A 22,827-nucleotide genomic window follows, 5' to 3' on the forward strand; every position below is an offset into this window, starting at 1 on the left:
AGCAGAAATATGCACTCATTTTTACTTATAAATGATGTAGTCAGATTGCATATTGTATACATCTTTTTTTTTCATTTATTTTTATTTTTTTAAAAAAAAGAAGCAAAAGGAGGGATGCCTTGGCAGGATGGTGTGGGGTAGTCAGTAGTCACAGAAGAACAGATTAATGGGCCTTGAAATTGGAAGTTCTTTAGTGATCCCACTCCTTCCCCACTGAGATGTATCTGGCTCAGAAGCCTAAGCAAGTAGATTCTAGAGTCTTATCCCCTGGGAAAACAGTGCTGGTGTGGAGATGGAGTAACAGGCTGCCCTCCCTTCAAGTGACCAACTTCATTTAATGAATGACCCTTGCTCTCGCGCCATGGTTATCAGTAAATACTTTCAACAGGATGAGGGTGTCAGTGTGGCTCTCCCCGTAGAAAGATAGCACCTTGTGTTGACAGAGGAATTCCAGTATGTGGGCTGACTCCATTCATGGTTTGATTTATTTTTATTTTGTTGATTGACTAAGCTTTACGTATTTACTTACTCATTTGTAATTGGAGAATGGTTACTTTACAGTGTTGTGTTAGTTTCTGTTGTACAGTGCATCAGCTGTATGTATATATCCATATATAGTGAGTGAGTGACAGTCACTCAGCCATGCCCGACTCTTTGTGACCCCATTGACTATACAGTCCATGGAATTCCCCAGGCCACAATATTGGAGTGGGGAGCCTTTCCCTTCTCCAGGGGATCTTCCCAAGCCAGGGATCGAACCCAGGTCTCTCGCATTGCAGGCAGATTCTTTACCAACTGAGTTCACAAGGGGAGCCCCTATCTATAGTGCACATGTACCCCTGCCTCTTGGACATCCCTTCTGCCCCCACCTCCCACCCCTCTGGGTCATCACAGACCACTGAGCCGGGCTCCCTGTGCCATGCAGCAGCTTCCCACTGGCCACCTGTCTTACCCACGGTCGTGTATATATGTCAGTGCTACCTTCTCAATTCGTCTCACCCTCCCCATCCCCACTGTGGCCACATGTCCATTCTCCATGTCCTTGTCATTTATTGTTTTCAATGAGGAAATCGGCATTGTGCTGCTGTGCTTAAGTCTCAAGAGCCCCCATGAGATGAATCTATTTAGGGTAGAGAGGTGTCTGACCCGATAAAGCCATCCATCCTTTAAGAGGAAAGCTGTTAGCTTCCCTGGGGGACTCACCCCACTGGCTGTGGCAAGCCTCATGTCTTTGTTTCTGAGTTTTACAATATAGACTATGGAGTGGGCAACCCATGGTCAGGGACATCTGTAAAACACTGGAGAAAAAGGAGCTTGAGGGAATAGACAAGGAAGAACATTTCAAAGAAACTCTGAGAGGCTGAAGGTGAATCGGGAACCTGAAGGGCGGCGCTGCTCTGGTCCACATGCCCCTTTGGACACTCGATTTATTAAAAACAAAGGAGTGGGGAGTGCTTGTTCTGGGAAGTCAGGGCCTTAGGGGAATAGCTGCACTGGGCAGCACTGAGAACCAGCAGACCTCACAGCCCAGAACCCAGAGACCCTCCCGCCCCGAGGCCACGTAGTTTGCAGATGATTATGTTCAGTTTGAGAACAAGGAACTGGGTCTGTCCTGTCCTGCCCCACAACCAATTCTCTCTTGTGGCTGAGTAATTTCCATTCTTCGGCTTCCTAAAATTGTTCAGCCTGCCCTCAACCCTGAATTATCTATTTGAGATGAGAATCCAAGAGAGAAACCCCAGAGTCCTCCTTCAACTGGAATCTGGAAGAAAAGGATGTGTTCATTTCACAGAACGTCCCATCCGTCTCCTCCACTTCAGCCTCCGGGGCCATTGCCCCTCACTCACCCCATTTGCTGAAGTTGGTAAGAGGTGGAGGTGTATGACTCTCAGTCTAACAACCCACAGCATATTCTGTGGAAGCGAAAATCGGAGCCCAGAGCCACGGCTTATGCAGCTGTCATCTGGATTTTGCTAACATGCTGATAGAATTAAAATGACACCAACACTAAATACACTATTATAAATGAGAGCACAGCTCTGTGTGTGAATATATCCTCAAGGCCAATAATGAAATACTAAGCATCGTCACCTTCATGCTTCAAAACAAGTCACAAATTTTGCAAGCATGACGTGTACACAGACACGGTGAGCAATCAATTACTGGAAACAGAGCTGAAGGTGAAGAATAGGATAAATCAGAGGCTGAAATTTGAAGACCTTGAGACCATGGATTGATAACAGGAGCTAATTCTCCGGGGTTGGGTGGCATCCTAAGTGGGTGGATGTAATTTACGGGTGTCCCTCATTCTGCCCATCTCCACCCAGTTACTTCAGGAGTCACTGTATTTATTTGGGGGTTTTCCAGCTTTACTGAGTTGTCATTGGCACATAATAAGTTTAAGGTGAACAATGTGATGATCTGATACATGTATACATAGTGAAGTGATTGCAATAAATTCAGTTAATGCCACCCTCGCCTCACATAATTGTTTTCTTTGTGTGTGTGGTGAGATATGCCTATTTCTGATTGAGATTCCTTAGCTTTAAGTCCCTGACCATGAAGGATATTTAGGTGGACAATGATGCACTTATTTCATAACTGCTTTTTTTGATAACTAGATTTTTGAAATTCTGTACAAGCTAATTTGCAGTTCTGAAAGCAAGTTCAATCCAAGTTTGTATATAACAAAGACATTCACAAATTTCTCAAACATCTTGGTTGTAATATGTGTAAGCATTGCTGTTTTTCTAATGCAACCTATCATGTTATTCTAAGAATAGTATTTATCACATCTTCAGTGTTTATGTTCTAGAAAATCATGTCAAAATAGTGTTTGGTTCAATGGGTAGTTTTAAAACTTATTTACAACTGTGCTGCAAATCAGGGGAAAGTATGGTATGGGGTCAGGAAGTAACCAACTTGCACATAAGTCCACACAACAGCTTTTTACTTCTTTTCAATGAAGATTAAGATTGTGGCAAAGCTGTCTTGCTGATGTGTAATTTGTAAGTAAAGATTCATGGAGCTTGAAATTGCTCTAAAACTCAGCAGATAAAACTCCTGGAAAATGTGATTAGTATCACTTGTTTTTCCAGTTAACTAGAGGATAATTTTACAAAGGTTTTATAAAATAATAGGCAGTTGTTTTGTGAATTTAGTATATTCCCAGAAAAAACTGAGTTATGTACCCTTAACTTTATTATCCCTAGGTTAGATTTATTTTAGTTTGTGGGTTATTATTAAAGCATTTATCCCATGAACTCTTATCAAGTACAACAAAACAACTCTCACCTGTGAAGAAAAAAAAAAGATAATTTTTAATAGGCTTCAAACTGATATTTTTAAAAGGTGTATATGTTGAGTAAAAATAAAACTGTATACTAAGACTTTATTGTGCTGTGAAAAGGACGGCATTATAAACAGAAAAAAACTGTTCATAGCATGACCTGCAAATGATCATATACTTATGTGATTGCATTTTTGGAAACCTCGCTTATCAAAATATCAAGTCTTCTCCATACATTTTAAATAAACTTACACCTTCTTGTAAGAATTCTGAAAACCACATTTTTACTCTGCTTTTACAAGGAAAGCTTATGGAATCACATTGTACATAATGCACTTTACAAAATAAAATGGCTTTCAATGAAAAATCTCAACAGAAAAAGGAGTCCAACAGAGAGAGGCAGATGGTTAGTCCCTGCAAAGAACAGTGTATTTATTGTAAAATAAGATGAACATTTTATGAAGAAGAAAAGCATCTCTGGGAATGCACATAAAAAAACCAGTTCCCAGCTCCCAACCCAAGTATACAATTCATGATTTTCCTTAGAAAGCTTTGTTTTTATGGATACATTTTTAGATAAACATCAAAAGTATAAGTGTTAGCTGCTCAGTCATGTCCGACTCTTTGAGGCCCCATGTACAGTACCCGCCAGACTCCTCTGTCCATAGGATTTCCCAGGCGAGAATACTGGAATAGGTTGCCATACCTTCCTCTAGGGGAACTTCCCAACCCAGGGAAGTTGCATTGAACCTGCATCTCCTGTATTGCAAGCAGATTCTTTATCATCTGAGCCACCAGGGAATAGAAGCCCCCAAAATGTTTAATTCTTATAAAATTTCATTAAGAAAATATTTGAGGCCAAACTTGATAGCATTTCTAAGATGTAAGGCTTGGGGTTGAATCCTTGCTTTACCTAGAGACTGAAACCCTCCTACCATTGGCTGCCCCATGGTGAGGCTGCCCTAAATACCAGACATGAATCTGTGTCTGTTTTCACAGGGAGAAAAAGGCTAAGTATTATTTTGACTATCTTAATAGAGGAAAGTGATGTAGTATTGCTTAATCGGTTTATTCAGTGTCAAGAGAAAATTTGATATAGAATGAGTATGCAAGTGAGGTTTCTTGTCTTCTAACTGGATATTTTATCATCTTGGTCCCTTCTTATATGTTGCTGCTGTTCAGTCACTAAGTCATGTCCAACTCTTTGCAATGCCATGAACTGCAGCATGCCAGGCTTCCCCTGTCCTTCACTATCTCCCAGAGTTTGCTCAAACTCATGTCTATTGAGTCGGTGAAGCCGTCCAGCCATCTCATCCTTTGTCATCCTCTTTTCCTCTTGCCTTCAATCTTTCCCAGAATCAGGGGTTTTTTCCCCAATGAGTCAGTTCTTCCCATCAGGTGGCCAAAGGATTGGAGCTTCAGCATCATTACTTCCAGTGAATATTCAGGGTTGATTTCCTTTAGGATTGACTGGTTTGATTTCCTTGCTTTCCAATGGACACTTAAGAGTCTTCTCCAGCACCACAGTTCAAAAGCATCAGTTCCTTGGCACTTAGCCTTCCTTGTGATCCAACTCTTGCATCTGGGACCTTTGATATCTTTGCTTTTTAATATGCTGTCTGGGTTTTCTTAGCATATATAGCATCACAAAGACTAAAATATTAGTTGTTGTAATGCTTTTTAAAAATTCAGTGAAACCATGACATGCTTTCCTTCTTTGTCCTATGAGAAAAGCCTAATTAGGATCTCAGTTCACTCTGGTGACCATATCATGGTCCTTGAAACCCTCCAGCAGCCCCTGCACACTGGTGGGTCTAGGAACAGCTTCTACATAGCTTTTCATCATTTCCGTGAGGTTTAGTTCTGTGAACTTCTTTTTTATTTTTTTAATTTATAATTCCGTGTATTTTATGACAGTTTGATAGTTGATATGCTCTGCTATTTCCCTCTTTCAGACTTAAATATATTGTTGGTCACCAATTCTTTGAGAAAGACAAAAGGACTCAGTGAAGAATGACATAAATGATTTAATTACAAGGATTAAACTAAAAGCATATGACTTGAGTGTGAAATAAAATGAAGGCTGACATGAATCACCGAATGCTATAAAATCTAACATTTTATGGGAAGAGTGATGACAGAATTTTTTCCATTCTTCTTAGGGGAAAAAAAGATATTGCTTTTGTAAGGGTCATTCATGGGATGATAGGAATTTCAGAGACATCTGTGTCTTGTCAGAAAGGAAGTGCTGGGTAATGGATCACAGGTCACTTTGTGTCTGATTTTGATTTTCTTGCATGAATTATGGCATTCTTAATGATGCTTTACAAGGAAAAGAGGCATGAAATCTATTCAAAATTATTATTTTCTCAACTTCATGAATTTTGACATAAAGACATTTGAAGTCTGGATTTCCATAGCATCATCAAACAAGCAGTTATTTTATCGTTGTTGTTTTTGTTTTTTACTAAGTAAACATTCCAGAAAACGCTGATTTGACAATAATTATGTCTGTTAAATTCCAACAGTAGGCAACTAGAGTGGGGGATATTTAAATATTTGAAGGCTTCTGGAATATTCGGCTTGATATTTGCAAAGACTAGGAGTGATACACGTAACACTGTTCAATAGCAGATGTGAGGATTGCACACTCACCATTGTAACCCAGTGGTGAGATACGAGGTGAAGCATACGCCTTCCTGAGTCTCTGGAGACCCAGCTCTGTCACCAGCCAGTTGCAGGGTTCGTCACATCACAGACCGTATTGTCTCTTGTAAATGAGTAGTCATTTTCAGACACTCTTAATTCTGAAATTCTATGAAAGAAATCAAAGAGTATTTTAGCTGGTGAAAGGGGTGTTAAGGTTTTCTTGTGATGAATTTAAGTTTACCCTTTAATGCTATTAACAACTGGGTAAGCAAGAGCTCAGTGTGAAGTGTGAGAGGAGCTGAGGGCAATGCCAATATTCTTGGACCCAACAGCAGTCATGTAATGAGCTAGGAAAATGGGGAAGAGGAGATTTCATAGTAGGAGGGAGGCAGACTTTATTTTTGGATAATGGGATTTTGACATCACTTGGTATTTGGTATTAAGGTGTTAATCTTGGTACAATACATAGTATAGAACCTAGATGCAAATGAAGTTAGAATTTCCTTGTTGGACCTTGTCTGATCTCATTCTGATGTAATGGCTGTAAGAACAAGGTAGGTAAAAATATAAGTGATAGAATTTTTTTTTTAACCCTCAGTTTCTAGGACGTGGGGATGAAGTGGATTGTAAATGGGATGAAGTGGATTGCAAATGGGATGAAGAAGGATGGGGATGGCTCTGAGGGCTGATTTCTAAAGGATGAGGGAGGATTCAGTGCTATTGCACTAGGGAATAAAAATAGTTCAGGACTTCTTTGACTAGCATTTTCTAAAAGAGGGTAACAGTGTGTAATGAGAGCTGATGGAATTCCCTCTTTGGGAAAATATTTCTATGGAGAAATGTGACTGTCCACACTCCATTCTAGGACTTCCAGGTGACTCAGTGGTAAAGAATCCACCTTCCCATGCAGGAAACGTACTAGATGGAGGTTCGATCCCTGGGTCAGGAAGATGTCCTGGATGAGGAAATGACAACCCACTCCAGTCTTCTTGCCTGGGAAATCCCATGGTCAGAGGAGCCTGGCAGGCTACCATCCATAGAGTCACAAAAAGTTGGACACAACTGAACATGGTAGCACTCTCCATTCTAACGTTGAGTAATGCTGAATACATTCTGAAATTTCCCTAAGTGCATATTTTTTATTGAAAGCTATTTTTAAACCCTGCAAAATTTTGTAAAAGTCAGAAAGTATTAAAATTTGAAAAACATGCATTTATTGATATACTCATGATTTTGAAAGACACTGCACTGATTATTTTTTAATGTGAGGACAAGCATTGAATTTTGTATTTTAATAACACTTGAAAATCATAAGAAGCTTAATAGTTTATTTGAATCAAAAGCACATATTAATAAATTAAAATTAAAATAAGTACCCATGAGTCATAGTAACACGAACACATTCGCTGTTTCTGTTTTAACTGGTGTGCTTTTTTGTACTCATTCGCTCAGTCTTGTCCAACTCTTTGCAACATCATGGACTGTAGCCCTCCAGACTCCTCTTCCCAGGCAAGAATACTGGAGTGGGTTGCCATTTCCTTCGCCAAAAAAATAGGCAGTGAGCCCCATTCACAGACCCATATACCCAAACAAGGGACCCTAAGAAAAGGGATGGTGAGTTTTCCTTTCCAGTGGATTGTTGTTATCGTTTTAGTTGTTCAGTTGTGTTCTACTCTACAATTCCGACTGTAGTCTGCCAGGCTCCTCTGTCCATAGGATTCTCCAGGCAAGAATACTAGAGTGGGTTGCCATTTCCTTCTCTAGGGGATTTCCTGCCCAGGGATCAAACCTGGGTCTCCTGCGCTGCAAGCAGATTCTTTACTGCTGAGTCAGCACAGATGCCCTGTGCTTCTTGCCTGGTTTTTGTCTGCCAGCATCCTGCTGGTGCTTACTTAAGTGATGCAATAAAAAGAATTCACGATCCTGCCCCTACTTTCAAGGAGGTGAAGTTTTAGGTGGAAACATGAACTGTATGCACAGGGAAGCTGAGAAGTCTAGACGGCTCAGGGCACACAAACCATCATGTGCTTTTGGTGGCAGGATGCATAGCAAACCCAGGGGAGGGTGAAGAGTGCTGAGGAGGAGTAGCTGGGAAGCCTCAGTGGGAATGCTCTGAACTTGACCCTTGGGGGTGGAGGTGGTTTGGGGGGCTGGCAGTACCGGAGCACATGCAGGCAGTCACCCTGGACCCCGAGGCAGCAGTGGGTGACAGGACATGACAAGAAGGTGACTAGATGGACGTTTCCTGAGTCCCACAGGCTATTTCCCCAGGAAATTTCTCAGCAGGCTGATCCTGGGCGGGAGGTGAGGAAGACAGGCAGCAGCAGGTGAGGTCAGGAAGCAGTGGACCCGTTTGAGGGGGTGCCAGGGAGGTTTTTGCCAAGATGTTGGTGAGTGGTTCGGAGGCAGAGGAAAGACGGAGTCAGAGACTGTCTCCCAGCGCGGGGAGCCTGAGCATCTTTGAGAGAAGAAAAGGGAGATGAAGAGAGTGCCTCCGGGGGCCTTGTGGGTCTCATCGTGTTGTCTGGCTGCACACTGAACTTACTCTCGCGTCCGGCGTTGCTCCTGAACTCTCTGTGAGGCTCTGCGGAGGGGAGGCTTCATGGTGCCCGTGAGAAGTGCCGAGCAGCCGGTGTGTGTCCGCCAGGCTCGGGGCTGCGCAGGGCTGAGCCGTCCGTCACACGTCACACGGACGGTCCCTGAAAGCGCGGGCTGAGGGGAGGCAGGAGCCGCGCTCTCCCCGCCTTCCATCCCGGAGGCCAGCGCTGGTCCTGTCATGGCGGCCACGTCTCGGCAACGGACGCCCTCACCGCGCAGCCTGAGGTGGAGCGTTCTGGCGGCTGGCTTCACTCCTACTTTGTATTTATTTGTTGTAGAATAATAAAAGTGGCGGCGTATGAATAATAGCAGCAGCGATAAATCCAAATATTGTTGGTAATCCCTTACATTTATGGAGTGTACTCATGAAGGGCTCAAAGTGTTTTCATAAATCTTTTACTTTTCCTTGTAAACATCTCCACAGTATGGGGCAGGGAGAAAGAAGCATTTCTAGGCATAGTTGGCACTTGGAAACTGAAGAGGATGGGCCCAGGGATGTGAAGGACAGTATTTTGGCAGAATTCCCCCAGATCCTCTTGATCTCTGCCAGGTCCTCAGCCCCGGCCCAGCCACCTGGTTAGGATGGTCTCAGCCTCCCTTCAGCTGGGTCCCTTTTTTTCTCACTCACTCACCTTCTCCCCTTGGGCTCCTTAGACGTCATCCAGTAGCAGCCTTTGCCTTCCTCCCAGACATTTTTTTGTGCCATGGGTAGAAACACAAACTGAAGAGAGAAGAACAGTGCTTGGGGAATCAGGACTCTTGTCAAGGGCTGCCTCAGGGATAACGCCTCCAGGACTAGTGTGCTGTTGGTAAATTCGACTTGTTTCTTGATCCAGTGTGGAAAATTTTCTGGGGAAAAGAAAATGTAACAAATGTATTGGTTGTTTTACGAGTGAAGAAAAATGAAGTCCTCAAGTGGGACATTTCAAAATTCTTTTCATTCATTTTTTTGGCAAAGTCAAGTGACTCTTCCTTAGCGGATGGGAAGAGACATGGTGCCATGTCTTCTCTACTTTGTCGGGTGTGTCTCAGTTCCTGCATTCCTGTCTCATGGGGAGAGCCTGGAGGACCCTGGGGTGGGCACCTCGCTGGGGAGGGGGAGTTCCTCCCAAGAGGAAGGGACCATTTCAGTCTCTGCAGAGGGAAGGGATGCCCTCTGCAGCAGGAATCACCATCTGAGTCTGTGTGCTTCCAGAAGGAACTGGGCTTTCTGTGGGCTGTCACCATGTATTCTGGTTGTGACAAGTCCTTCAGTCTGTCTTGCTTAGGATCCTGTGGGTTTTCTAAGGTTATTTTCAGGGTTAAGAGAGAGCGTGTAGATAGAAGCACATGATGCACCAAGTGTTCTGTTAAGCTCTGCTTTTACATTTGTGTCCATCTTTACGGAAACACGTATCTATATAAGTCAGGGTCCTGTCTGTTCATCTGATTCCTAAGCAAATAATAGACACTGACATCATAGGGGAAAATAATAAATCAGCCACAACTTGAATTTCTCTATTGAAGTAAAAAAAAAAAAAAAATGCAAATCTGCATATTCTCATTTAAAAACAAATAAATGTAGACATAAACAGCATTAAGATTTAGACACCAGACCTTAAAATTATATGTTGATAAACTTATACTAGTAATAAATCACTTTTTAAAGTAGCTTATTGATGTGTTCCTAATTTTCCTTCCTCCTGTTTTTCCATCATTTCATTTAATGGATTTAATTTTCCTTAAGCAATATGGAAAGAAAAATCTGAAAAATTTTCTATGGGTAAAATAATTGTATAAATCATTTTGACAGTAATGTCAACTTTCTTTGTAAAAAATCATCATTGAAAGCTTGTCTTAGTGTTAAAAATATGCAAGCAAATTATTTTGTGTGTGCTCAGATGCTCAGTCATGTCTGACTCTTTGTGACCCTGTGGACTGTAGCCCACCAGGCTCCTCTGTTCATGGAATTCTCTAGGCAAGAATACTGGAGTGGGTTGCCATTTCCTAGTCCAAGGGATCTTCCCAACCCAGGAATCAAACCCACGGCTCTTGAATCTCCTGCATTGCAGGTGGAGTCTTTACTGCTGAGCCGCCTATTTCAATTATGGTGTTTGTGATCAATATGTGAAGAAGTTTCTCACTTGCCACCTTGCTCTAGATATTGGCTCTACTTATATTGATATTTAATTTCATAATCTATCAAAGCCTTATTAAATCCAGTTTTCATTTCTACCCTGTTTTGCTGTTGGGTTATATTAAATTATATAAGCATGCATTGGAAAGGATTTTCAGTTCTTCTTAACTTTGCTTTTGACCCTGAAGATCCTTCAAAACTATAAACTAAAATTTAAAGAATCAACAATAATCAGATGCTTAAAACAATTGCTATATTTTAAGCAATTTTTGGATTTCAAAGTTTAAAACTTGTTGAGTTTTATTTTTTAGACATATTATCCCTGGACAAAAACAAAGAACACAGATCTTTAAAGAGAAGTTACTTCTTAAATTCTTCTGCAAATAAAGAAAAAATGAAAAACTACCACTCTGTCTTGTAATGTGTTCTGACAATAATCAAATTGCACTCTTTGTAATTAAATGTGTTGTACAGTTGGCCAGAATGACCTCATCGTGCTTCTGGGTGTCCCTTTGTGTAAACAGATGTGTGTATGCATGCCTGTTTGTTTCGTTGGTAATACTGGAAGAAGCCTCCTCCATGGCGTGTGATGTGCTGTTTGCTGTCGGCCGGCGTCCCTTGGAAAGTACAGGTGGCTCATTTAGAAGCAGCCATATGTCCTGTGGGTGGCTGCCTGTGAATGGGCTGCCCTGTACTGATGTCCTGCTTCACAGAAACCTCGGGAAGGACAGAGCAGACTCCAGCTCCATGAGCAATTCCATCTGCAGCTGAAATCTCCACATCTGTCTGTTCTCTTCTCCTTCAGCACTTGTTGATGTGATAGTAATGCTACTGATGGAACTCTGAGCACCCAGGGTCAGGCTCTGCCTGCACATAGACCTGCAGGGCACACAGTAAGTGCTTAGTGAGTGTGTGAAATTAGTGACCTGATGTGCCTTAAAGACGGACAGTATTAAGTGTTGTTTTTCTTCCTGTACAGATTGTGAGCTCCTGGTGGGGCAGGACTGAGGTTAATTAGCTTTTTATCTTCATCACCTAACAGAATATCTGACACACAGTAGGTACTTTATAAATGCATGTCAACTAAGTGATTTCATTCATGAATTAGTGGTGTAGGTCAGAAGACAAGATGTTCCAGGTTTATGTTCTCGAATAGTTAAATTACCTCATTTTTTTCACTTTATGCCCATTAATATAGTGGGTTAAAATTATACTGGGAAATTATAGTTTCCAATATATCTTATCCATAAAAAAGTAGTGTTACTAGACTAAGCTTCTGTTTATAATTTACTACTTTCATCATCAGGAAGAAATTGTGATTAAAAGTACATTTTAAGAGAATATTAATAGCTTACATTTACAGTCAGAGTAGTGGTATTTATGTCAATATTTTTGCTTAAAACTAAAGTTGTATTATATATACTTTATGGAATATTACTCAGTCATTGAAAAGAAATAATGCCAATTACAGCACATAAATGGACCTAGAGAGTGTCATACTGAGTGAAATAAGTCAGAGAAGGAAAAATATCATATGATATCCCTTATATGTGGAATCTAAAAAGAGATGATACAAATGAACTTACAAAACAGAAAGAGACTCACAGACTTAGAGAATGAATTTATGGTTGCAAGGGGGTAAGGATAGTTAGGGACTTTGGGATGACATGTACACACTGCTATATTTAAAATGCATAACCAACAAGGACCTATTGTATAACACATGGAACTCTGCTCAGTATTATATGCCAGCCTGGATAGGAGAGTTTAGGGGAGAATGGATACATGTATATGTATGACTGAGTCCCTTTGCTGTTCACCTGAAATCACCAGAACATTGTTAATCAGCTATACTGCAATACAAAATGAAAAATTTAAAGTTTGGGGGAAAAAAAACTAAAATGTATGAAAGACATGGATCATCTGAACATATAGAGTAGTTATGTCGGACAAATATTAATATCTATCAAATAAGTCACGGCTCTTTCTGCTTGTTGAAATGAGCCACCCTTATAAAACATTATAGATGTTCCTATTAAATGTTTTGTGCATGTCCTACTGTTAAGCTCCAACAGAAAAGGAAGTGACTACAATAAGACAGAAATAACTAAGAAAAAGTAGAGAAACTAATGGAAAATACAGGGTGAAAACAACAGAGAACAGAACCATGCATTTGTTATGCTTGTGTCCATGTTGGCTCATATTTTATGTTTCTGCTGCTTGGGAACTTGTCACAATGTGCTGTTATTTGTTATTATTTCTGATTTCTTTGTTAGAGAGTAAGCTCTCTAAGGCAGCAGCCTTTCTCTAAAGTTCTCTAAAGTCCCCACTCTTTTTGGCACCTGGAGCCTATTTCATGGAAGACAGTTTTTCCATGGACTGGAGGTGGGGGGATGGTTTCGGGATGGTTCAAGCACATTGCGTTTACTGTGCACTTTATTTATAATCAAAGGCCGCCTCTGATCTGGCAGGTAATACGGTCCTCAGCCAGGAGGTTGGGGACCCCTGCTCTAAGGGGTTTCTGGTTCTTGTCCCAAAATGCTGTTTGTTTTTTTTTTTTTTTTCCATTTATTTTTATTAGTTGGAGGCTAATTACTTTACATCATTGTAGTGGTTTTTGTCATACATTGAAATGAATTAGCCATGGATTTACATGTATTCCCCATCCCGGTCCCCCCTCCCACCTCCCTCTCCACCCGATCCCTCTGGGTCTTCCCAGTGCGCCAGGCCCGAGCACTTGTTTGCTTTTAACCATTTCCTAGAAGAAGCTGTTGGTGAAGGATTGCCTTGTTTTCCTGGATACATTCACTGGATCTGCAATGAGATGACACCATGTTATGAGTTGATGATGTTGGTGCTTCCTCTCTGCCTGACACATGAGCCCTACGCCTCTCGTACCAGCTCTATTCCCTTTCCTGTCTTCTCTGCTCATCACAGGCCATCTATCTGCGGCCTCACTCATCACTTAAGCTCCCTCTGCCTGATAAGCTTTGTATGCACACATAATCTCACCTTGTCTACTACCACATATCCCCAGCTACCACCTACCTTTCAACACTAAATAAGCATCTGTTCCATTTTCCTGCCTTTTTTCCCACTCCAGTCCATCATCCAGAGGGCTTCTGATTATCTCTCTGAAATGCAAATATGTTTGCATCACTGCCTTTCAGCTGCCCTGGTTTCTCCCGGACTCTATCACACACTGACTCAGTCTCAGCTCCCTGGGCTGCAGTCTTGTCCGTATCTGCTCCATCTTCTCTGCAGCCCTCCTCCCACTCCACCTCCACACACTTAAAATGAAGTTTCAGCAAATATCCATACTCCCAGAAATGGCTTTGCACTCCAGGGAGAGACCACATTCTTACGGATGCCCACACACCTGTGAAAGACTTGACCTGACACTTCTCCCTCTGGTTTTATCACCCCTGATGCCAACTATCCTTTTGGACTAACTCAGGTCTTCTCCCAAACTTCCTGCTTCCTTTTGTGCTTCTCTCATCCTCAACAGGATCTCTCCTCCTCTACTGTAGCATTTATCATATTATCTTGAAAATGCTATTTTCTGGTCTGTTTAATTAACCAGGCTATAAAAGATAGGTCCCTATTTCATTCTGTGCTTCTCAAAGTCCCTGCCCTAGAAGTGATACTAAATATGTTTGGAAATTTAGATGACACAGTGATGATAAATTCTTACTGCAGTGTGTTAGAAGAAGATTCACACTTTGGATATGTTTAAAGATTGATTCAGAGTGAAATGAATAGTATGATTCAATATAATATTAAGAATAGTATGATTTCTTTCAGGAAGATTTCTCAGAACATGTATTAACAATTGGAACATCTGGGTAGCTCTACTCAAAGCCAGAGTGTAATCTGGAATTATATAATATATTCAGAATTACACATTTCAAGATGGACTTCTGGAATTCTTACCTGTGATTATACATTCCATTATGATAACTAAGCAATATGTTTGATAAAAACCAATATGGTTCCATAAAAATAGTTAATCGCTTTGGTTATCTGATTCTCATTCTGGACTTCTTCAGGTTTTTTTTTTTTTTTTCCCCTCTGAAGCTCAGAGCTTCTGAGCTCCATTTAAACATTATCACAATCCTGATGATTATTGCTATTCTGGGAAAATTCAGTGTCTTTCCACCGGGGCTGCTCACATAATCACAAAATAATAACAATGATAATAAAATTTAGCATGTTGGAGAAAAGAAATGGATTAAATTCAAACAACATAGCTGACCAAAAAATCAATTTGAAACCAATAACAGCATAGCTGAACAAATAGTGTAGATATATAATTTAATAGATAACAGTTTAAAAAATAAACACACACACACACTTCATCCAGAATTTCTTTCTTGAATAATGAGATTTATGTTTAAAAACATAAGTTAATCAAATATTTCATGACACTCACAGTTAGTGAATTTTACTTTCAAGTGAACCACAAAAGTGAGTTTCAGAAGTGCTCTCCCTCCAAACACATTTCTCTGTAGATGACTGCAAATAAATGAAGTTAATAAAAAAGAATTTTTAGTGTTAGGTGTAGTTCTCCTTATACTGAATGAAGTAAGCTGTTGGTTTTGCATATCGCAACATTTCTTAGATTACTTTTAATTTTTTTTTTTTTGCAAAGATTACATTGTGCAAATTGAAATGTCTTATTAGGTAAAGTAAAGCGATAATAGGTTTCTATAAACATTGTGAGGCTTTATCAGTGGTTCATAGGAAAAGGTATCAGAGGTGCATACATGATAAAGATTCTTCATCAGTCTTGTACTCAAAGCTCACCAGAGAATGAAGGTAGTTTCTGTAGAGTCCCTGTGAAGCAGGATGAGGAACTCACAAGCCGACCATAACCCTCACTGTTCCTCCTGGTTGTATGAAATGGATCAAGTCTACACCAGCTTCTTTTCAAACATAAGTGGTTGGTTTGGAAGATAAGAGCTAGTCAAAATACTTGAGAGTTAAGTGGAAGTCTTTTGTAACAGTAATATTTTGTTAGAGTTTGAAGAGATATAGGATTTAATCCTTAAAAACATTAAAATTGGGTAATAGCTACAAAAGACGAAGTAATAATTTTCATTACCCTGATGTTTGGAGCTTGTTTTAACTAAAACATTTTGTTTAAAGCATCTGTGCTATTTATGTGACTAAGAAGAAATCACTGGAAAACAAAAAGATATGGAATTGCTAAATAGATCCAAGCAGCAACTGCAACTCTTAATAGGTAATGTTTTGACAGATAACTTTAATCTTTTTGAAGGTTCTGTGGCACAAAGAAAATACAGAAAATCAGTGTTTGCACGCTGATTTATGTCGTTAGTGGCTTCAAGATAGAAAAGGATATATTCTCTATATTTTTAAAGTCGTTACTCTATAGTAGCCTTAAGAGTAGTCATTCTAAAGTCTTTTAGATTCTAATTTAAATGGAAAAACCTCTTATTTGGAGGACTACCTCTGTAGGTCTAAATTAAATATAAGAGAATATTTTTGAGATATTTTAATGAACCACAGAAAAAATATTTTTCCTGAAATGAACACAGTATGAACATCCCAGAATTTCATATTGTCATTCAAGAACTCTGTTACTATGTATCACTTCAATTTAGTTCACCAGTGTCTATAAGCAGTACTGAAATTTTTAAGAGACAATGCTAATATTATGCCCTAATCAAATAGCAAACAGGGCTCAACTGAAATGATCTCATTCTGCTTTTGGAGAGAGGCAGAGTATCTATTGCATATGGATGGACTCAGAGTCCAAGAGCCAAGCTGGTTCATGGCACAAGCAACAAGAAATAAAAATCTGGGGTTTCTGGAGATCTTTCTCTAGTCCTTTCCAGATGTTGATTCCTCTGGGGATAAATGTCTATGATTCTGCCTGTAACTGTGCATGAATTATTAAATCCTGTAAGAAGCTTTGCACAGACAAAGCTCTTTTCACTGACTTTAAAAACTGAATTTGAGAATATCAACATAATAAAAATAAAAAACAAATACTTTTCAAGTTTCTGACAAGAAGAATATATTTAATGTAATGACCTTAGGTAGGTCTAGAAGTTTTAGACATTTAAGTGTCAAATGTAGGACTTTCAGCAAAATAATGTATTTCATGATGCCATCAATGATTTAACTGATCTTTTAAAAAATAATAATAACAGAAGGAGCATAAGTAAAACAAGATATCTGGCAATGGAAAGAATAAGTGCCCTTTCAAAAACAGCATGACTTAACTCATCTGTGTGACAATATGTGGTTTAGAAAAAGACAAAATCTTTCTAGACTGAGTGATAGAAAAAAACAATAAAACAGTCATTTTTTTTCTAATAATTCAACACAGATAAACTTTAGTAGACATTTGTATTGGTGCATCGTTGTTTATTATTTTTCAATGATTCTTACTTCCTTTAAAAAGTTTCATAATGCAAGTTTTTGGAGCAGAGGAAATGTTTCTTCAAGCTAATTTTAATATAAACAAGTTCTGTGATTTTAGAACTTTGATAGCGTATTTGATGGAAGATTTTAAAAGCCATGCTCTCTGAACTTAGAGGGAAAGTCTGGATAACCTTTAAGCATGAGTCTCTTGTCTGTAGAGTTGATAGCTATAAGCTAATGAGACAGCACATAAGTCACCAGGAAAATCAATGTCATTACTTTATCTTTTATAGGCATTAATCTCCAGTGAGGACAATCTTTCATAACAAAAGTCTTCTGTATAACCAGGAAATAACTCACTGTCAGAATAAAAGGTCTCGGACAAGCCGGGCCATTTCTCTATCCAGCCCTTAATCATCCTGAGAAGGTCTTTGCGTCACAAAGTTTAGTCTTAAAAAATTAGATGGAATATTGACAACTTTTCAGAATTGAGTCTCAGCCTTCTCCAGAAACTGAGAAATTATTGGTTTCTCTTAAAACTGTTTACATCTAGTTTTCATAATCTAATCTTAGAATTTAAGTATCTCCATTTTTGAAATATGTATTTATTCAGCAAGCATTTTATGAAGCTAAAAACTCCAGCTTTCTGGTGTTCCTGGAAGAATCAGAAGCTTGGGTTATAGGGGGTGTGGATTTCAGCAGGACAGCAGGTGGTTACTGTCCCCTGGGGCCACTGTCCTGCATGGATCTCACTCTGCTTTGGAGAGAACTTCGGGTCTATTGGTACTTGAGACTGACTCCTCTCATGTCAGATTTACTTCTCCAGGTTCCTGTCACAGGGGTACAAACAAAAGGGACATGTGTTTGACTCTTTCTGTTTCTCATCTTGAGACCTAGATTTTGTCTGCTGCTTGTTTCGAGTTTTATGTTCCACTGTCATTGATACTCAGATACCTAATTTGACTTCCAGGCACTGAGACAGTTTGAAACATCGGTGATTACCATTACCTGTTGAGCCCTACTCCAGCTGTCACTCTCAGCTGGCCACTGTGCCCCAGCCAGTGGTAGTTTCTTGTTCCGGTTACCGGGGCAGTGGTGAAAGCACCACCCTGACACTTTCATCCAAGCCCCAGACCAAGCGAAACAGTAACAATAGAGAAGTTGCTTCTTTTGCCCTTCTGCACAAGAGACACTATGGCTAAATAATCTGCAGGGCCTTTTGCATGGCAGGAGTAAGGATGGCAGTTCTATCTAAGTGAGTTCAGCAGCTTAGCATCTTCCTTTCCTGGAGGCTTTGGGACTGTGCATCTGACTGGAGTTGTCAGGTGTCTGCATGAGCTCTGAAACCCTATGTGCCTGGGACCCTTCTTCCTAATTCTGATCCCCTTTGTGGCAACTTAAAACATCCTTTTGCTTTGTGCTGAAATAGATACACTGTTATGCACTGTCTTTCTGGGCATCTTGAATTATAGCTATTTGCATTTCTTAAATAGATAAACAGTTTTCGTAAAGGCACGATAATTAAAGACTGACATTTTATAGAAAAAAAAGTATTTCAGGAAACTTTTTTGGCCACTGCATGTAAATTATCAAATGTGTACTGGTTTCCCTCCCATGTATACACCTGCAGAACTCCATCTGGATTATGTAGAGATTCTAAGGGTAAATGATCATGTGAATTTAAAGATGTATAATTCCTCCATGGAAAGCATTCAGAATGCAAATTTGACAGAAAGACTTAGCAAAACTCACACATTCATTTTTTAATTTTATTTATTTTCATGAAAAGGAAGAAGCAAAATTTAGGTGGAAATAGATGAAAACAACCCATGTATTCCTTCGGGTTTCCAGCTCTACTTTTTAAATGGTCAAAATCTGCATCGTGATATGGGAGGAGCGATTTGTTAGTGTAGAACTCTCTTCAGAGATGGCCTTAAATTATTGCTCCACATGAAAGCAATATACAGCTCTTGGTACCACAGAGGCTAAATCTTCATTTCTGTCATCCCTTTCTTCAAGTCTCAGAGGTTAGTTTGATGAAATCATTATGATGATTCATCCTGGAGTTTGTGCTACACACGGAGCAGCTCAGGAACCTCACCCTGGCCCCAGGTGGGACACAGAACCCAGCTCTGTGAGCAGGAAGGGCATGGCAATTCCCAAGAAGCTTGAGATCTGGGCGTTTTAGAGGAAGTGGGCCTGGAGGCAGAGGCTGGAGTGAGCACAGACAGTAAGTGAGGGTGGCCCTCTTGGAAGGCCCCAGGTGTGACAAAGAGGAGGTATGGAGACAGGAAAAGCTTACAAGACGTCACTGGAGAATCTAGAAGCTGACTGGATGTGTGAGTCAGATGATGACAGCCTGGAGCTCTTTGAAATAAAGATTCTCCTTGTGTTAATGAAAGTGTAGTCTAGCTGCTTGCTGCTTGAAAGCTAATACTCAAGAGGCAACACTGGTGAAAAGGAAAGTCATTTCAGAGAGTGGCAACCAGGATAGAAGGTGGGCTTATGTCCAAAGGCTGATTCCATGCCGCCGACCACACACACACACACACACACACACACACACACACACGATACTCAGCAGGCAAGAGCTTTTGCAGATGGAGGGAGGGGGCTACCCGCACAAAGAGCACAGTCAGCTCTGATGGTCATCTTGAAACTGGTCATCAGTGGTCTGATCACTGTCTTCCTGACTGCTTTAAGCACAGTTAGTCTTCAGTTCCAGGGTCGATTTGTTAACATTTCTTTGAGACCAGTTCTAGGAATTGTGGCACATATGACATGGTGACAGTCTGGGCATCGTGTAGTTAACTTCTTCCAGCTGGTGGGGGTTTCAGTATCTACAAGACAACTCTCAGGATATAGCTCAGAAAATTGTCTGCAGCCCTTGAGGAGAAACTGAACGTCCTTGACCTTGTTTCATGACTAATCTATTATTATTTTGTTCTGTTTGAGTGCTTTCTTTGGATCTGTATTTTCTCACTTCTCTGATTAAGCTTATTATTTGACTAGAATTTTTCTACAGACAAAAGGCAGGTGGAGGAGATGGGGTGGGAGGACCGTACTGTCCTACTGGGCTTCAGTCATAAGTATATCAATAGACAGGAACAAATAAAGTGGTCAAACTCCAAGAAACAAACCAGTGGCTAATGGATAAACCCAATCAACACCCACATGTGTTTTTAAATTCAGTCTTCTTTTCCTTTCTACACTTCGAGGGACATCTCACAACCCATTCTGCCTCCTCAGTGTGTGAACGCCGGCACGGATGCCACAGTGACTTCCGTCTACTCACCCCTCCCCTCCTCACTCACAGGTTTTGACCTGGTGAAGTGTGAGGACCCAGGGACGCCTCACTACGGCTACAGGATCCGGGACGAAGGCCACTTCACCGACACGGTCGTCCTGTACAGCTGTAACCCAGGCTACGCCATGCACGGCGGGGGTACCCTGACCTGCCTGAGCGGGGACCGGAGAGTGTGGGACCGGCCATTGCCTTCCTGTGTAGGTGAGTCGTCTGCACATGCGCGCTGGGAGCAGGAAGCCCTGGGCGCTCCGACTTGATTCTCCCAGAAGGGGAAGACTTCTATTGCTCTTTCTGCAGTGTGGGTTTAATCCTGACATTTGCGAGAGGCTTTCCTGGTGGCTCAGTGACAAAGAATCCATCTCCCTGCCCATGTCGGAGACCCAGGTTCAGTCCCTGGCTCGGGAAGATGCCCTGGAAAAGGAAATGGCAATCCACTCCAGTATTCTTGCCTGGAGAATCCCATGGACAGAGGAACCTGGTGGGCTACAGTCCATGGGTCACAAAAAGTGGGACACAACTGAGCCTGAGTGACTAAACAGCAACAATATTGAGAGTGTGTGTGTGTGTGCGTGTGTGCATGTAGGCAGGAAAAACAGATCCCCTAGTACTATTTTACTGAGAATGTAGAAGAAGTAATACTTCTGTGTACAGAAGGAGTATTATTAGATACTGTATATAGAAGAAGTAGTATTAGCATATATAGAAGCATATATAGAATTATATAGAGAGGTATTATTGCTTCTTCTATATACTGAATTCTTATTAGATACTTCTTCTGTACACAGAAATATCACTAGATTTATAACATGGCATTTCACTGTTTCACTCTCTTGACTTTGCAGAGGATACTGGTTTTTCATCAAGATAATGCTGGGGAACAAGTAAATTTAGAAAAGCAGTGACAGGGACAGCCAGATGCTGGGATTGTTTTCCTGTGTATGGAACATGAGTGTGATGGTTTGGGCTTTTCAAGGTGGTTAAAGTGAAGCCTGTAAGGCCTGGAGTAAACGTGCCCATTTTTTGAATCCCTTGCAGCGGAATGTGGTGGGCGGATCCACGCTGCCACTTCAGGACGCATCCTGTCTCCAGGATACCCTGCTCCCTACGACAACAACCTCCACTGCACCTGGGTGGTAGAGGCGGACCCGGGGAAGACCATCAGGTACTCATTTTATTGGGTTTCAGTGATTTGAGAATAGAAGCATGTCTCCTATTCTTGTAGTGAAGATAGTAGTACCTCTCTTATTTTTTTTTTTTTTCAGTCTTTTAGTCTTCATCTAATTTTTTTTTCCATTTATTTTTATTAGTTGGAGGCTAATTACTTTACATCATTACAGTAGTTTTTGTCATACATTGAAATGAATTAGCCATGGATTTACATGTATTCCCCATCCTGGTCCCCCCTCCCACCTCCCTCTCCACCCGATCCCTCTGGGTCTTCCCAGTGCACCAGTCCTGAGCACTTGTCTCATGCACCCAACCTGGGCTGGTGATCTGTTTCACCCTAGATAATATACATGTTTCAATGCTGTTCTCTTGAAACATCCCACCCTCGCCTTCTCCCAGAGTCCACAAGTCTGTTCTATACATCTGAGTCTCTTTTTCTGTTTTGCATATAGGGTTATCGTTACCATCTTTCTAAATTCCATATATATGTGTTAGTATACTGTAATGGTCTTTATCTTTCTGGCTTACTTCACTCTGTATAATGGGCTCCAGTTTCATCCACTTCATTAGGACTGATTCAAATGAATTCTTTTTAATGGCTGAGTAATATTCCATGGTGAGTACCTCTCTTATTATCCACGATTAGATTTAAGTTTCTGAGTCAAAGGACAAAATGTAAGCACATGGCCAAACTTTTCATTGGTTTGCATGCTCACTTTGGTATTCCTTTGAAGATGTGTGTTAAGTCATCTGTAGTAAAGATAAAAAGAAATTAAGTACATCAGCTAGCTTTGGCTGCATAACAAGCAGGCCCCCAAAACTTAGTTGCTAAAAACAATGACTTATGTGCTCATGACTTTCTGAGTTGCTGGGTCTGGTTGCTTGGGGTAGGTGGCCTAGGAAGGTCTCATGCAGGTGTGGGAGCCTCAGCTGGATAATTAAAGGTGGGGGTCTCTCTGCATCAGGTTCTGTTCCCTTAGGAAACTAGTGATGATGAAATTTTCCTATGTCTTGAAAGCAAGACATGGAGGCTTTTCAAACTTCTGTTTGCACCACATTTGCTAATGTTCCATCTGCCAAAACATGTCTCGGGGGAAAGAAAATGTTTGAAGAAATATATTCCACTCTTAATGGGAAAAGAATAGTCCTAAATGATGCTAATTTTAAATTAACAAGTAAACCAATTAAAAGTAATTTTTGAAAGCAAATCCTCCGTGTGTCAAAAGGGTGTGTCAAAACCACAGTACAGTATATAAAGCAAGAGGACATTTCAGTTAAAACTAAGTCGTTCTTTAACTGAAGAACACG

The 22,827-nt window shown here is 40.7% G+C and overlaps 1 protein-coding gene across 1 annotated transcript in view; it reads left to right on the forward strand.

The window, feature by feature from the left end:
* CSMD1 (CUB and Sushi multiple domains 1) overlaps window positions 1–22,827 on the forward strand; it is a 1,985,846-nt gene that overhangs the window by 1,668,283 nt on the left and 294,736 nt on the right. Inside the window, exons 24-25 of the mRNA XM_070460176.1 lie at window positions 20,362–20,553; window positions 21,388–21,514. Coding sequence (XP_070316277.1) covers window positions 20,362–20,553; window positions 21,388–21,514 — 319 coding nt within the window. The remainder of the gene's footprint in view (window positions 1–20,361; window positions 20,554–21,387; window positions 21,515–22,827) is intronic.

Source organism: Odocoileus virginianus, chromosome 32 (genome assembly GCF_023699985.2).
Source record: "Odocoileus virginianus isolate 20LAN1187 ecotype Illinois chromosome 32, Ovbor_1.2, whole genome shotgun sequence".
In the NCBI taxonomy this organism is placed as follows: domain Eukaryota; kingdom Metazoa; phylum Chordata; class Mammalia; order Artiodactyla; family Cervidae; genus Odocoileus; species Odocoileus virginianus.